General features: G+C 39.0%; 1 protein-coding gene across 1 annotated transcript; it reads right to left on the reverse strand.

Annotated features, from left to right (window-relative positions):
• Nucleotides 1-9138: 9138 nt before the first annotated feature.
• On the reverse strand, nucleotides 9139-10207 carry LOC120144369. The gene is made up of 3 exons (XM_039158444.1): nucleotides 9615-10207; nucleotides 9246-9537; nucleotides 9139-9164 (listed from the first exon to the last, which is right to left on the reverse strand). The coding sequence occupies exons 1-3, from the start codon at nucleotides 10188-10190 to the stop codon at nucleotides 9139-9141; spliced, it is 894 nt and encodes a 297-aa protein (XP_039014375.1). The 5' UTR covers nucleotides 10191-10207.
• Nucleotides 10208-13467: the final 3260 nt, after the last annotated feature.

The raw sequence follows: 13467 nt of genomic DNA on the forward strand, positions 1-13467 counted from the left end.
CAATCTGGGCACTGACGAGGATAGAAAGGAGGTTAAAATCGGTACAATTCTTTCAGATGAAGCAAGACAAAACTTGATAGTCTTACTTCAAGAGTACAGAGATGTGTTCGCTTGGTCATATCAAGACATGCCGGGACTAGACACAGATATGGTAGTCCACAAACTGCCTATCAAACTAGGATGCAAACCCGTGCAGCAAAAGCTGAGGAGAATGCGACCAGAAATGCTCCTTAAGATCAAGGAAGAAGTCAAGAAGCAATTTGATGCTGGTTTCCTCCAAGTGGCCAAATATCCGGAATGGGTGGCCAACATCGTGCCTGTGCCAAAGAAAGACGGGAAAGTACGCATGTGTGTCGATTACCGGGACCTTAACAAGGCAAGTCCCAAAGACAACTTCCCTCTGCCACACATTGACACATTGGTGGACAATACAGCCGGGAACGCTTTCTTTTCATTCATGGATGGATTCTCAGGATATAATCAGATCAAGATGCATCTTGAAGATATGGAGAAGACCACATTCGTCACAATGTGGGGAACTTTCTGTTATAAGGTGATGCCCTTTGGATTGAAGAATGCTGGTGCAACATATCAGAGAGCTATGGTGACCCTGTTCCACGATATGATGCACAAAGAAATCGAGGTTTACGTCGATGACATGATTGTCAAGGCACAGACCGAGAATGAACATGTCGAGAATTTAAGAAAACTCTTCCAAAGATTGAGGAAGTTCCAGCTGCGACTGAACCCGAGCAAGTGTACCTTCGGGGTAACATCTGGGAAGTTGTTAGGATTCGTAGTCAGCAGGAAAGGGATTGAGGTTGATCCTGATAAAGTTAAGGTTATCCAAAATCTACCTCCACCACGAACACAGAAAGAGGTCCGAGGTTTTCTGGGCAGATTGAACTACATAGCACGGTTCATATCTCAGTTAACCGAAAAATGTGACCCAATCTTCAGACTTCTTCGAAAAAATAACCCCGGAGCATGGGATGAAAATTGCCAGATTGCATTTGAAAAAGTAAAGGAGTATTTATCTCACGCTCCAATCCTGATGTCCCCTATCCCAGGCAAACACATGTTCTTATATCTATCTGTATTCGAGAACTCAATGGGGTGTGTCCTGGGTCAACATGATGAGTCTGGAAAGAAGGAAAAGCCATATATTATTTAAGCAAGAAGTTCACCGATTGCGAGGTCAGATATCCTCCTATCGAGAAGGTTTGTTGTGCTCTAGTCTGGGCTACAAAGAGACTCAGACAATACATGTTGTATCACACTACATGGCTGATATCTAAGTTAGATCCTCTAAAATACATGATGGGTGTACCTGCTCTATCTGGAAGGTTAGCCCGATGGCAGATGCTATTGTCTGAATTTGATATCGAGTACGTAAGCCAAAAGCAATAAAGGGAAGTGCCATATCAGATTTTTTGGCAAGCAGAACCGATGAGAACTATGAGCCGCTAAGCTTTGACTTCCCAGACGAAGACTTGATGGCTATCACCTTAGAAGAGGCAAGTACTTCTACCTACAGTTCCTGGAGAATGCATTTTGATGGTGCATCAAATGCATTAGGACATGGCATCGGGGCAATACTGATTTCCCCAGAAGGGAATCATTACCCATTCACTAGCAAATTGAATTTCGATTGCACCAACAACATGGCAGAATATGAGGCTTGTGTTTTGGGAATTCGAGCTGCAATGGGGCAAAATATCAAGACCTTACGGGTATATGGAGATTCAGCCTTAGTAATCTATCAGCTCCGTGGAGAATGGGAAACCAAGGATGTAAAGCTGGTAGAGTATCGGAAGCTAATAATGGATCTACTCGAAGAGTTTGATGAAGTCACATTCCACTATGTGCCGAGAGAAGAAATCAAATGGCTGATGCCTTAGCTACCTTGGCAGCCGTATTCAAGGCTGGTGGGGAGTCTGAAATGATGCCAATTGACATGCAATCGTATATGTACCCGGCTCATTGTTACCAAGTCGAAGAGGTGAAAGACATTAAGCCTTGGTACCATGACATTCTGCAATACATCAAGAATCGGAGTTATCCAGAGGAAGCCACCGAGACTGACAAAAGAACCATTAGAAGGATGGCAGCTGGATATGTCCTTGACGGGATGTCTTGTATAAGAAAGCCATGACCAAGTCCTATTAAGGTGTGTAGATGCAGAAGAGGCAAAAATGATAGTGGAAGAAGTACATAACGGAGTTTGTGGAACACATGCAAATGGGCACATGATGTCAAGACAAATAATGAGATGCGGATATTTTTGGTCAACACTGGAAAGTGATTGCATCAACTACGCTAAAGATGTCATAAGTGTCAGATTTACGGAGATAAAATAAATGTTCCACCTCATCCACTTCATGTGATGACATCACCATGGCCTTTTTCTATGTGGGGCATGGATGTTATCGGGCATATCCATCCGAAGGCTTCGAATGGCCACCGTTTCATTCTCGTGGCAATTGATTATTTCACCAAGTGGGTAGAGGCTGCTTCCTACGCTAGTGTTACTCGGTCCACTATTTGCAAGTTTTTGAAGAAAGAAATCATATGTCGGTATGGTTTACCTGAAAGAATCATTACTGATAATGCTACAAACTTGAACAACAAAATGATGAAAGCTGTTTGTGAGCAATTCAACATAAAGCATCACAATTCTACTACCTACAGACCAAAGATGAACGGAGCAGTAGAAGCAGCAAACAAAAACATTAAAAAGATAGTGGAGAAACGACTGAGACCTACAAAGACTGGCATGAGAAATTGCCTTTTGCTTTGTTCGCTTACCGAACCTCGGTACGAACCTCGACTGGGGCAACTCCATTTTCACTAGCTTATGGAATGGAAGCAGTACTACCTATTGAAGTAGAAATTTCGTCATTACGGGTCTTGACAGAGGTCAAACTGGATGATGCAGAATGGGTACAATCTCGATACGATCAGCTGAACCTGATAGATGAAAAGAGACTGAAAGCCATTCATGGAAGGTGCGCAGAATGATTCGGGAAGGAAGGTGCCTAGTGCTAAAGAGAATTTGTCCATAAAGATTAAGAGGAAAGGATGCCAAATTGGGAAGGACCTTATGTCGTAAAAAAGGCCTTTTCCGGAGGAGCCCTTGTCCTTGCTGAAATGGACGGACCAGAACTGCCACATCCTATCAATTCGGATGCAGTCAAAAAATACTTCGCTTAGGATGAAAACTCGAGTGGGCATCCTAAGTCGAAAAAGAAAAAGAAAAAAAAAAGAACAAAAAAAAGAAAAATGTTTAGGGTGAAAAACCGAAAGGGCACACTAAATAGAAAAAAGAGAAGAAAAAAACAAAAAAAAATAAGGTGGGTTCAAGATGAAAACCTGTAAAGGGCGTCTTGCAACCAAGGATGGGTCCAAGTTGAAAACCCGAAAGGGCGATTTGGATATTAATTCAAGAAATCCAGACATCCCGGCATCTGAATCCTCTACAAGATTAACGAGTCGGAGAAAGGTTGCACTTTCCTGAACATTGTCGCATCTTCAAAGATCCCTCGGCAAAGGTTGCGTTCAAGGTCACTTAACGGCTTATCAGTTCAACAGTACCCACATTATCAAGATCTAAGACATTCATTCACACTTCATCATATATTCATTTTCCAAAATGTTTGTCATTTGTTCTTTTTCCCTTATGAATAAAGACAATCTTTTCTCTAAATCAATTCCTTTTGAGCATCTTGGGTTGAATTTAAACCTAATGATTTATTTACTTTTGCAAAAGATAATTGTATATTACTGTACAAAGACTCTTTGAAAAGTACAGGTACTCGGAAAGTCGATCAAGGCTCATGCACATAATTGAGATGGTCGATAACCATTTTCCAAATCAAGGATAAAAAATATCAGATTTAAATATTTGAAGAATTCAAGATCGGGAATTAGAACTTCAAGATTCCAGAATCAAGACACAACAAGACAGGCAATCGGAGATCGAGATTTCTCTCCAGAACCCAAAATAGCATATGTTGCATATGCATTTTAGGCATACCTAAGAGCATTGCATCCATAGCATCGCATATATGCATAACTTTGCAGGTTCTAGCTAGAGTCAATTTCAACTTCACAACGAAGGATATTGGACTCGAAACATCCACGATTTCAACTTCACGACGAAGGATATCGTGCTCACAAACAACATTGGATTTCAACTTTACAGCGAAGGATATCCAATTCAAAGCTCAACTCCACAGCGAAGGGGCTTCCCAGTTTCATTCAGAGCCAATTTCAACTTCACGACGAAGGATATTGGACTCGAAACATCCACGATTTCAACTTCACGACGAAGGATATCGTGCTCACAAACAACATTGGATTTCAACTTTACAGCGAAGGATATCCAATTCAAAGCTCAACTCCACAGCGAAGGGGCTTCCCAGTTTCATTCAGAGCCAATTTCAACTTCACGACGAAGGATATTGGACTCAAAACATCCACGATTTCAACTTCACGACGAAGGATATCGTGCTCACAAACAACATTGGATTTCAACTTTACAGCGAAGGATATCCAATTCAAAGCTCAACTCCACAGCGAAGGGGCTTCCCAATTTCATTCAGAGCCAATTTCAACTTCATGACGAAGGATATTGGACTCGAAACATCCACGATTTTAACTTCACGACGAAGGATATCGTGTCCACCAGCAACATTCATCTTTTGATTGGATTTTAACGTCACGACGAATGATATCCAATTAGATGCTCAACTTCACAACGAATGGGTCATCCACGATTTCAACTTCACAGCGAAGAATATCGTGTCCACCAGCAGTAATGCAACCCACGATTTCAACTTCACGACAAATGATATCGTGCTCAACTGATTGACTTGATTTCACAACAAATGAGTCATCGACAACAAAAGGGATTCATTCCTCAGCCCAGTTACAGCATAACTCAAGGCGATATGAGCTATATGTCATCAAAGACCTTCGAGTTCGATTTCATTCAGCTCATAGGCATATCAAACGCATGGTAGCAACAAGGAACTACCTTCTGGAAGAATTTTCAAGCCGAAATCTTCAAACCAAGAAGAAGACCAAGGCCCAATTCTAGGCTCAGGCTAAAGCCCAATTACAGTTACTCCCCAACAAATGTATCAAGTCTCAAAACAAAAAAAGTATCGGACAAAAACTGGTTGTCTTTTTCGTCTTTGCCCTATTCTTGTTAACACAAGAATGTGCAAAGAGGGGCAGCTGTAGACCCCATATTTTGTCCTCATCCCAGCAGCCCATACCTCACCCAGCCTGGCCACCAAGCCTCCACTAGTCCTTGTCTGCCTCCACTAGTCCTTGTCTCCCTCCACTCACAATAAAAAAATTGCATATGATATTGTATTTAAATCAACAAGTGTATGATTAGTTTATTATGTTAAATCTGTAAATGGCTATAAATAGCCGGATGGAAGTTGTATATCAGAGAGGTGGAGGGATTCCAGACGTTTTTTTAGAAGCAATAAACTACTAGATTGAAGGTTGTTTTCTATTTTTTATTACAGTTTCTTTATTTTTATTATTATTTTTTATTGATTTTCTGTTTTGAATTTTTAATAGTTTTTATTTATTTATTTTCAATAGTTTTTTATTATTATTTTCGAAATAGTATGTCATTTTAGGTGTTATAAATACTAATATATTCACACATATCTGAAATTAAAAAGTAATCGAATGTTTTTATTTATTTATTTTAAACCTAATCGACTCAACTAATAGCATAAAATAATATATAAAAAATAAAAAGAGAGCCAAAAACTTACCTTTGTCGAAGGAGTGTCGTCAGGTGGGAAGATTCGAACTAAATTGTAAGGGATTTTCTCCCTATTTTTCTCAATAAAATCAAGGCAACTAAACGAATTTCAGATATGAAAACAAAAATAAAGAAATAAGGAAGAGATGGGGGTTCTGGAGATCCACGGGAAAAATAGAATTTAGGGGAAGGAGTTGCTTTTATTTTAATTTTGGGAAAACCACAAGTTAACTCCTCCTTATTTCATAGCTTTTTGTGTTCTAGTCACTAATTTTAGTTTAATACTATTTAGATCCCTTTCTTTTCCATGTGTTACATTTAAATCATTATATATAGGGTCAAATCACTCCTAAGTCCCCCTAGTCTAACCATATTTTAATATTATGGTCATTATGCTTTCGAATACTTTATTTTAGTCATTATTTTACATTTGGCTTAATTATTGTTTGGTCTTTTAATTTTTTTTTTCGCTATTTTAATATTTTAAATTTCTATTTTTATTTAATTTTTTTTTGCAGCTTATTCCTAGAATTAATTTGATCCATGAATTTTAATCCTTTCCAATTTAATTTTTTTTATTCGAATTTTCCTTTATTCTTTTTTATTTACTCTTTTTATTTCGATTTTAATACTAACTCTTTGTGTTTGTTTGTTTTAGTTTTTTACTTTATTTATGATCTTTTTAGGATAATTTTAATCAATCAAAGGTAAGTAATTTGAATCGAATTTTTAAATTTTAATTTTTGCAATTAAGACAACCGATAAATTAAATGGTACCGAAAGGACAGTTCAAGGGTGCTAATCCTTCCTTGACTGTAACCGACTCCCGAGCCCTACATATTTCTGGTAAAATGCAGATCAGGTAATATGGTATCCGATCAACCTAAATATTTTGTTTAAATGATCGATGGCGACTCCTAATATTTTATTTAAGTCGAAGCCCAATTCCGGGCCCAACCCGAAAGGCGGTCGAGACATTAATAAAAAAACTTTTAGACATAACCATTTTATCCAACAAATGGGTTAATTCAAAAGCTGTTGTTTTTAACAAAAGCTTAAGTTAAAACAAGAGAAAAAAGATTAAAAAAAGCGTAAAAAAAGATAAAATACAATGAAAACTCCCAGAGTTAAACATATGATTCAACAAAACACTCCCTATTGTTTTAGTAGCCACATACGTATTTGTAGCAAGAAATAAAGAGATGGATATTTGAAAGGAAAAAAAGATGAGACAGAGTATCAAGCAGAAGGAACGAAAACAGAAAACCAAACGTAACTCAAAATCTCACGTCGAAATCATCCTTGAAGTTAAGTTTAGGATTTCAAAAATTACCTTTATTTGATTACTCGGGAAAAAAGACCTTGGGTCAGGGACCGGAGGATGGAAGAAGGAGGAAGGAGGAAACCGGAGAGAGGCTTGTTTGACGGTGGGAGACGAAAGTGGGTTGGAAGTTGCGCCGAACAGTGTTGGCAGACGATAACGTTTGGTTTTGTCTTTAAATTAGACTTCCAAAAAAAAACCCTTACGTTTCGTTTTAGGAAGATTAACCAATATTTAATTTTTGGGTAAACTTATGAATAGTCCCCTTTATTTTCAGTTTGATCAAATTTGATCACCAGTTAAAAAAATAAGTGCATTTGGTCCTTTATATTATCAATCTGTTTGGTTTTAATCTATTAGTCATTGACTTTCGTTAACACCTTAATAAGAGTATAAGTGCATTTGGTCCTTTATATTATCAATTCGTTTGGTTTTAATCTATCAGTCATTGATTTTCGTTAACACCTTAATAGGAGTATTATGTAGAAATTAAAAAAAAATCACATTTTGTGTCGAATCAGTGATCAAATTTGATCTCACCGAAAATAAAGGGACTATTCATATAGTTTACCCTTTATTTTTTATATTTGTGATATTATTTTTTTAAAATATCTTTTGTATATGTATTTTTAATATTTCAAAGTATATATATATATATAAAGTTTTTAGATTTTTTCAATTTATTTTAATTTTTCAAGTGATGTTATTTCATGATACCAAAACTTTTGCGAAACTTTTCATAGAATCCTTCCATTCCACATAATTTTCACTAACAGCCCTCGATATTATTTTATGATATAAATCGATCCAATTTAATTAAATTAGGATTTGATAATGAAATGTAATATAGATTGTTTTGATTATAGAATATGTGTACAATTGAAGTAGTTTCTCGAGTTTGGGTTTAAATAGGAAGGTAAGTGAACAAAGCATTTAACGAATTATTCATGAATCATTCGTATAATGTTTGTATATGTTCATATTAATTAAGTTAAATAAACGAGTATGAATAATTTTTATATTCATTTAATAAATGAATGAACGCGAACAAAAGTGTGTTCGATTTGTTTATATTCACGAAAAAATTCATAGGCTTGTTTATTGATTTGTTTATAAACTCGTTTACTCGGTCTTCATTTTATTTCATTTTTTATATTTTAAATATTGGTGAACATAAGGATTAAATTGGACACAAGGTGAATTTTGAAGTTCAAACTATACAACCTAATAAATTAAGGATCAATGGCATTATTTTACCATTTTCTTTGGCTGCAAGTAAAATGATAAAATGAGAGTGTTGGTTATTCAAAATTAAACGAGCATGTTCACTAACACCTTCAAAAATAAATAAACGAATGGGAATATGATATTGAAAATTTAAATGAACATGAATTGAACATGAACACTTTAAAAAACAAACAAACAAACAAACACAAATATAACTTTTTTTTTCATTCAAACTTAGGTCATTTACACCCCCCAAGTCTACATTGTGTGTTTTTTTTTAAATGCAGTTCCAATTTAATTTAATTAGTGTTTATGAATCACATTTAATTTAGATTAGTTTGATAATAAATGTTTCTTATAACAGTTTATTATATTGACAAGGTAGTATATCTTCAAAATATTTCTTAATTATTGATAATGTACACATATTCTACGAATGCAACTGACTTGAGTCTGAGACTTCTAATAAAACAACATTATCTTTTGTTACTGAAGTTACTAGATGAATTCAATCTAATTATTCATATAATATTTAAGAAATGTTTAATATTATAAAAATAAATTGATTACAGTTTTAAACTTTACAAAATTTATTTCACTATACTTCTGCCATTTGTGGGAAGAAATGTCCTTGGTTGAAATAATTTCAAGCTGATGATTTGATTAAAATGGCAGAAGTAAATACACAACAGTTCTATTTCATTTCCCCTTCCCTATGCGTACAATTCATTAGTAATCATGTCGTGGGTGCTTCATTTGATTCAAATGCGGCACAGTCACGTGAAAATTGCAGTAAGACTCAACCACTCCCAATATCTTTGGCCGCTGGTACAAGTTTCACAAAACAAGGATCATTAGTTTATGGGAAAATCACAATTTAATCTACCATTATTACGGATTGACAACCTTTGGATGATTGAGGAACAACAACAACGTGCATGGCGGAGTTGTTGGGAGGAAGATTCACTGGGAGTGCATAAAGCTTGCCGCTGAAAGAGTTGCGCGAGCAAACGGTAAACTCCTCGTCCACCTTTGCCGCCTCCTTCAACGCCTTCTTCAATTCCTCTACCCCATTGCCTTTAAATGGGAAGCTTCGCTCTCCGATGCTCTTATCAACATCACCATTTTCATCTACTACCTCGTACTTAATTATCCTTCCGACAAATGCCCCTCCTGAACCTTCTGTTGAATCATCAGCCTACATGTCAAAATAAATGATTCAGACCAATAGATTTTTACAACATAAATAAATTCATTAATTAAACGAAATTGAACCTCAAGGGTAGACTCTCTAGGCCCCCTAAGTGAGATCTCTGATTCCGAATTTGATTCGATATGCTGTGAGGAAGATGTCTCGACAGAAGAAGGAGGAGGCAGAAGACGCGGCAAATCGTCTTGTTGCCGTTCTTCTAAAATCTCAACGGTCCAAAGAATCCAGTCTTGTGTGACGGATAGATGAGGAACATCATGTGTAATGTGACCCCTCCACGGAGGGAACTTTCCGTTGGCACGTAAATACTGGCCGTAACGTGTCCTGAACCTAAACTGAACGCCTTCCCTAACGGGTTCCCATTCAACTGAAGATGTTAGTCGTCTCGGCAAGGTTTGCAACACCCTTTTCCCTTTCATTCCGATGAGAAACGGCATATTCGAAGCCGACAAGTATTTTCCGTGACAGCTTTTGAGACGAATATGGATCAAACTCGACTCCGGGAGCTCCACTGTCCATCGCGCTTTCGTTGACGACCGGTCTCGATCTTGGCCGACTGTTTCCTGATCGTCGTTGGCTACTAAGAATTTGTCATGGTGGCTGCATAAACGAACAACGCTAGCTGTCTGGAAGATTTCCATGGCCACCGCTCTAAATCAAATATAAACCAAAATGCAATAAGATTGATTACTAAAAAATGGGATTCGTAAGCAAATGCTAAATTCCAAAAATTTTCTAATATAAAAGTTCCTTACCTTAATAAAAGATGATTAAGAATAGTAGAGATTGGTTGGCAGAAAGGAAATTGAGGAAAACTTGATGACCAATGAGTTATATATTGTCGATGGAAACCCCGAAATTTAAGCACTCAAATTTCAATGATAAATAGAAAAGAAAAATCAATGTCCACTAATACTAATTTACGTTCATATGTGTAATGTTAAAAGAAAATAGTTTCTTATGTCTCAAACATGTCCATTATTTCCTATATATTGTCACGGGGCTAGACTTCTGCTAGACGATTCGTGCGGCACTTAGACGATTTCCAGGTCGAAATGGCGCCTAAGTCAGCCTTATCCACGTCCTTGTGAGTCTCTGGCTCACTAAGCGACGAACAAACCCTCAAGGGTTAAACAATAATGCGGAAATAACACTTAATCGGGGGCTAATCCAAGCCACCTGGGTTGAAGCAGATCTCTGAAGCACGTGCGTTGTGGGAACTTTCTAAGTCACCAAGACTTGAATCACTTTGGCACTTTGAAAGAACTCGGAAAGAACACTCCCGAGGCTATCTCAGCCCTCCCGATCGGTAACACCAGCCACAAAGGCTTAAGCACAAAGGAGATCAAGCCGACAAGGCTAGAAAGCTGCAAGCTGGAAAGCTAGAAAGAAAGAACTCAGATAGAGTAAGAGTAAATGCCTGAGTTTTATTACTCTGAAGATAATGAATGAAGTGAATGATTAAAAATGAGGGGAGGAGCTCTCTATTTATAGTTGAGGCCCTCAAGATCCAACGGTCTAGATCAAAGTACATCGACGGCTTACATTGAATCCTACCTTAACAGAACTCTATCTCTAAGGTATTTGAATTCAAATAAAACATTATCCATAATTAAATCCTTAATTATTGGATAATAATATTCTTTCTGGAATCTTCCAAGGAACGGGCCAGGTCTGATGGTTCTGGGCAAGCCCAACACTCTGTATTATTCTTCTACAGAAAATTTGCTCACACATGTCTCGGTCCGAATCCACGAGCCTCGACAAAATTGCCCCCCATCGAACATGTAACACCCTCGTCGCTTCTCTCAGACGCCTCGGACTTGATCCTTCACGAACTCGAGCCTTTACGGACCCGCAAGCATTCTCCAAGAACCAGGCCAACTCACCATGCCCGACAAGCCCAAAGTCTGCGTAACTGAACCCCTTCTGTGAACCTTTACGCCAATGCCCATGGACCCAAAAGTTTAGTCCGTGACAATCTCCCCCACTTGATCTAGCGACGCCCTCGTCGCTAGGTGAGAACACTTGGTCTTGATCACCTTGGACGCTTTAACAAACACCTTGGCTTCCTCGCCTTGGTTAACACCGTCATGTCTTATCACCATCTAGCACACCTTGGCATTCATCTCGAACGTAGGAAATCCATCCTACCCGTTTGCATTCACCCAAACAAGGATATTTTTTTTTCCCAGCGGTAAAGAATTGGATACTCCGGCAACATACAACACGACAACTCAGATTCATCGGCAACACTCGCTTGTCCGTAAGAACTCTGAAAGTCTCAGATGTCCCTTCCAACCTTTAATAACTCCGTAAAAAGATGGTTAGGTCCTCGACCTATGCTCATCAACGATGGTGAATCAAACTCAACACTTGGAATGTATTTGAGATGTCCCTCGATTTCCCCCAGCACATTTACTCTACGTGTCAGCCCTTCTTACTCCGTGAAGTCTGGCACTCCACACACCAACACTTCTATCCGGAAGTCTGGTGTTTCTACTCGCATCGGCACTTCCTCCCTTGAAGTCCGGTGCGACTTCCACCCTCTTACATGGGTGGCAAGTTCTCGCCCATCATGTCTCTTAAAGGCTTAGACTCCATCAACCACTTCTCAGTTGTCTCTTCGATGGTAGTCCTTAAAACAACATTCCGCTCCATTGGAACTTCTTCAGAATTGCCAGTCTTGATTGCCTCCTTCGGTGGTTCGGCTTTTAAACCAATATTGTCGGCATCCTTCTTTGACATGAATGGATCAGTTGCCCCTGTGTCTACTAAGGCAACTCCCGATGGTTCGGCAACGTTGATGTTCGCACACATCAACTCATTCTGCTTTCGGCCTCTACTTGCCTTGGCAGAACTCAAGTTCATTGAGCCAAGTCTCGCAGCCTCGCTAACCTTATCTTTACCCATGTTCTTGGTAACTCGATCCTGGGCTTCTCCATCCTCTCGGACCACTCGGCTTTATCCCGGCAAGCTTGCAACTCTTGTGGCCCCTTACTTCGGTGACCCTTCGTCTGCTCCTTTCTTGCCCTCGGTGTAAGGCACTTGTTCGCTTTACTTGTGCCAACAGCATCCATGTCTTTTCTTGACATGTGCTCACCACTTGAACGATCAATGCTCAAATGCTCACCATTCGAACAAACTTCACTCGAACAAGCTTCACTCGAAGAGCCTTGCTCCTCATCATTGTTGGACTGACCCTCATCTCGAATATTTTCGCCATTACCCTCGGCTTTCAACTTTGTCTTGGATGTCTTCTTGAATCCAAGTTCTATGATGGACTCGGCGCTATCAAGGCTTTAGACAACTCCTTGATTCCCCTTCTCTCCATCGTCGCCTTTGCCCATGGCTTCAATCCATCTGTGAAGGTGAAGAATGCATCTTCTTCAGTCAACTCTGGGACTTGGAGCATGAGTTCCTCGAACTCTCTCACATACTCCTTCAACGTCCCATCATGTCTAAGATTCATCAACTTAGACCATGCCTCACTCTCGGCATGCACTGAGCTCGATTGCTCTTGAAAGGTCTCGGACTCTTTTGGTCCTTTGCCAACTCCAGCTTCAACAGCAACGGCTACCTCCTCGGTATCCTTGGAAAGCTCCTTGGCAAAATTGGGTTTGGGCAACCCGTTCTGCTTTTGGTTTTGACTAACCTTGGCAGTAGTAAACACCATTGAACCAAGCTTGGCAGGCTCGCTACTCTCGACCCTGTCCTTTCCCTTGGACTGCTTGATTCGGTTTGGGCATTCCCGCACTATGTGTGGACCTTTGCACCGGAAACACTCCAGTTGCTCTCGCTTATTTACCCTCGGCTCTTCAGCTTGGCCCTTGGCTTTCGCACCGAGCTTTACTTTGGTGGTGCAATCTCGCACCTTGTGTTGTCCACCGCATTGGAAACACTTCAACGGCTCTCGCT

The sequence above is a fragment of the Hibiscus syriacus genome, unplaced genomic scaffold (assembly GCF_006381635.1).
Source record: "Hibiscus syriacus cultivar Baekdansim isolate YM2019G1 unplaced genomic scaffold, ASM638163v2 tig00110889_pilon, whole genome shotgun sequence".
Classification (NCBI taxonomy): Eukaryota; Viridiplantae; Streptophyta; class Magnoliopsida; order Malvales; family Malvaceae; genus Hibiscus; species Hibiscus syriacus.

What these genes read in the sequence shown, in the direction of transcription:
- LOC120144369 (XM_039158444.1), bottom strand. Translation starts at nt 10,190, where the DNA reads ATGGAAATCTTCCAGACAGCTAGCGTTGTTCGTTTATGCAGCCACCAT. An exon ending in CTAGAGAGTCTACCCTTGAG is followed by an intron (nt 9,538 to 9,614) that starts GTTCAATTTCGT and finishes TTTGACATGTAG; the next exon opens with GCTGATGATTCAACAGAAGG. An exon ending in TGTTCCTCAATCATCCAAAG is followed by an intron (nt 9,165 to 9,245) that starts GTTGTCAATCCG and finishes AACTTGTACCAG; the next exon opens with CGGCCAAAGATATTGGGAGT.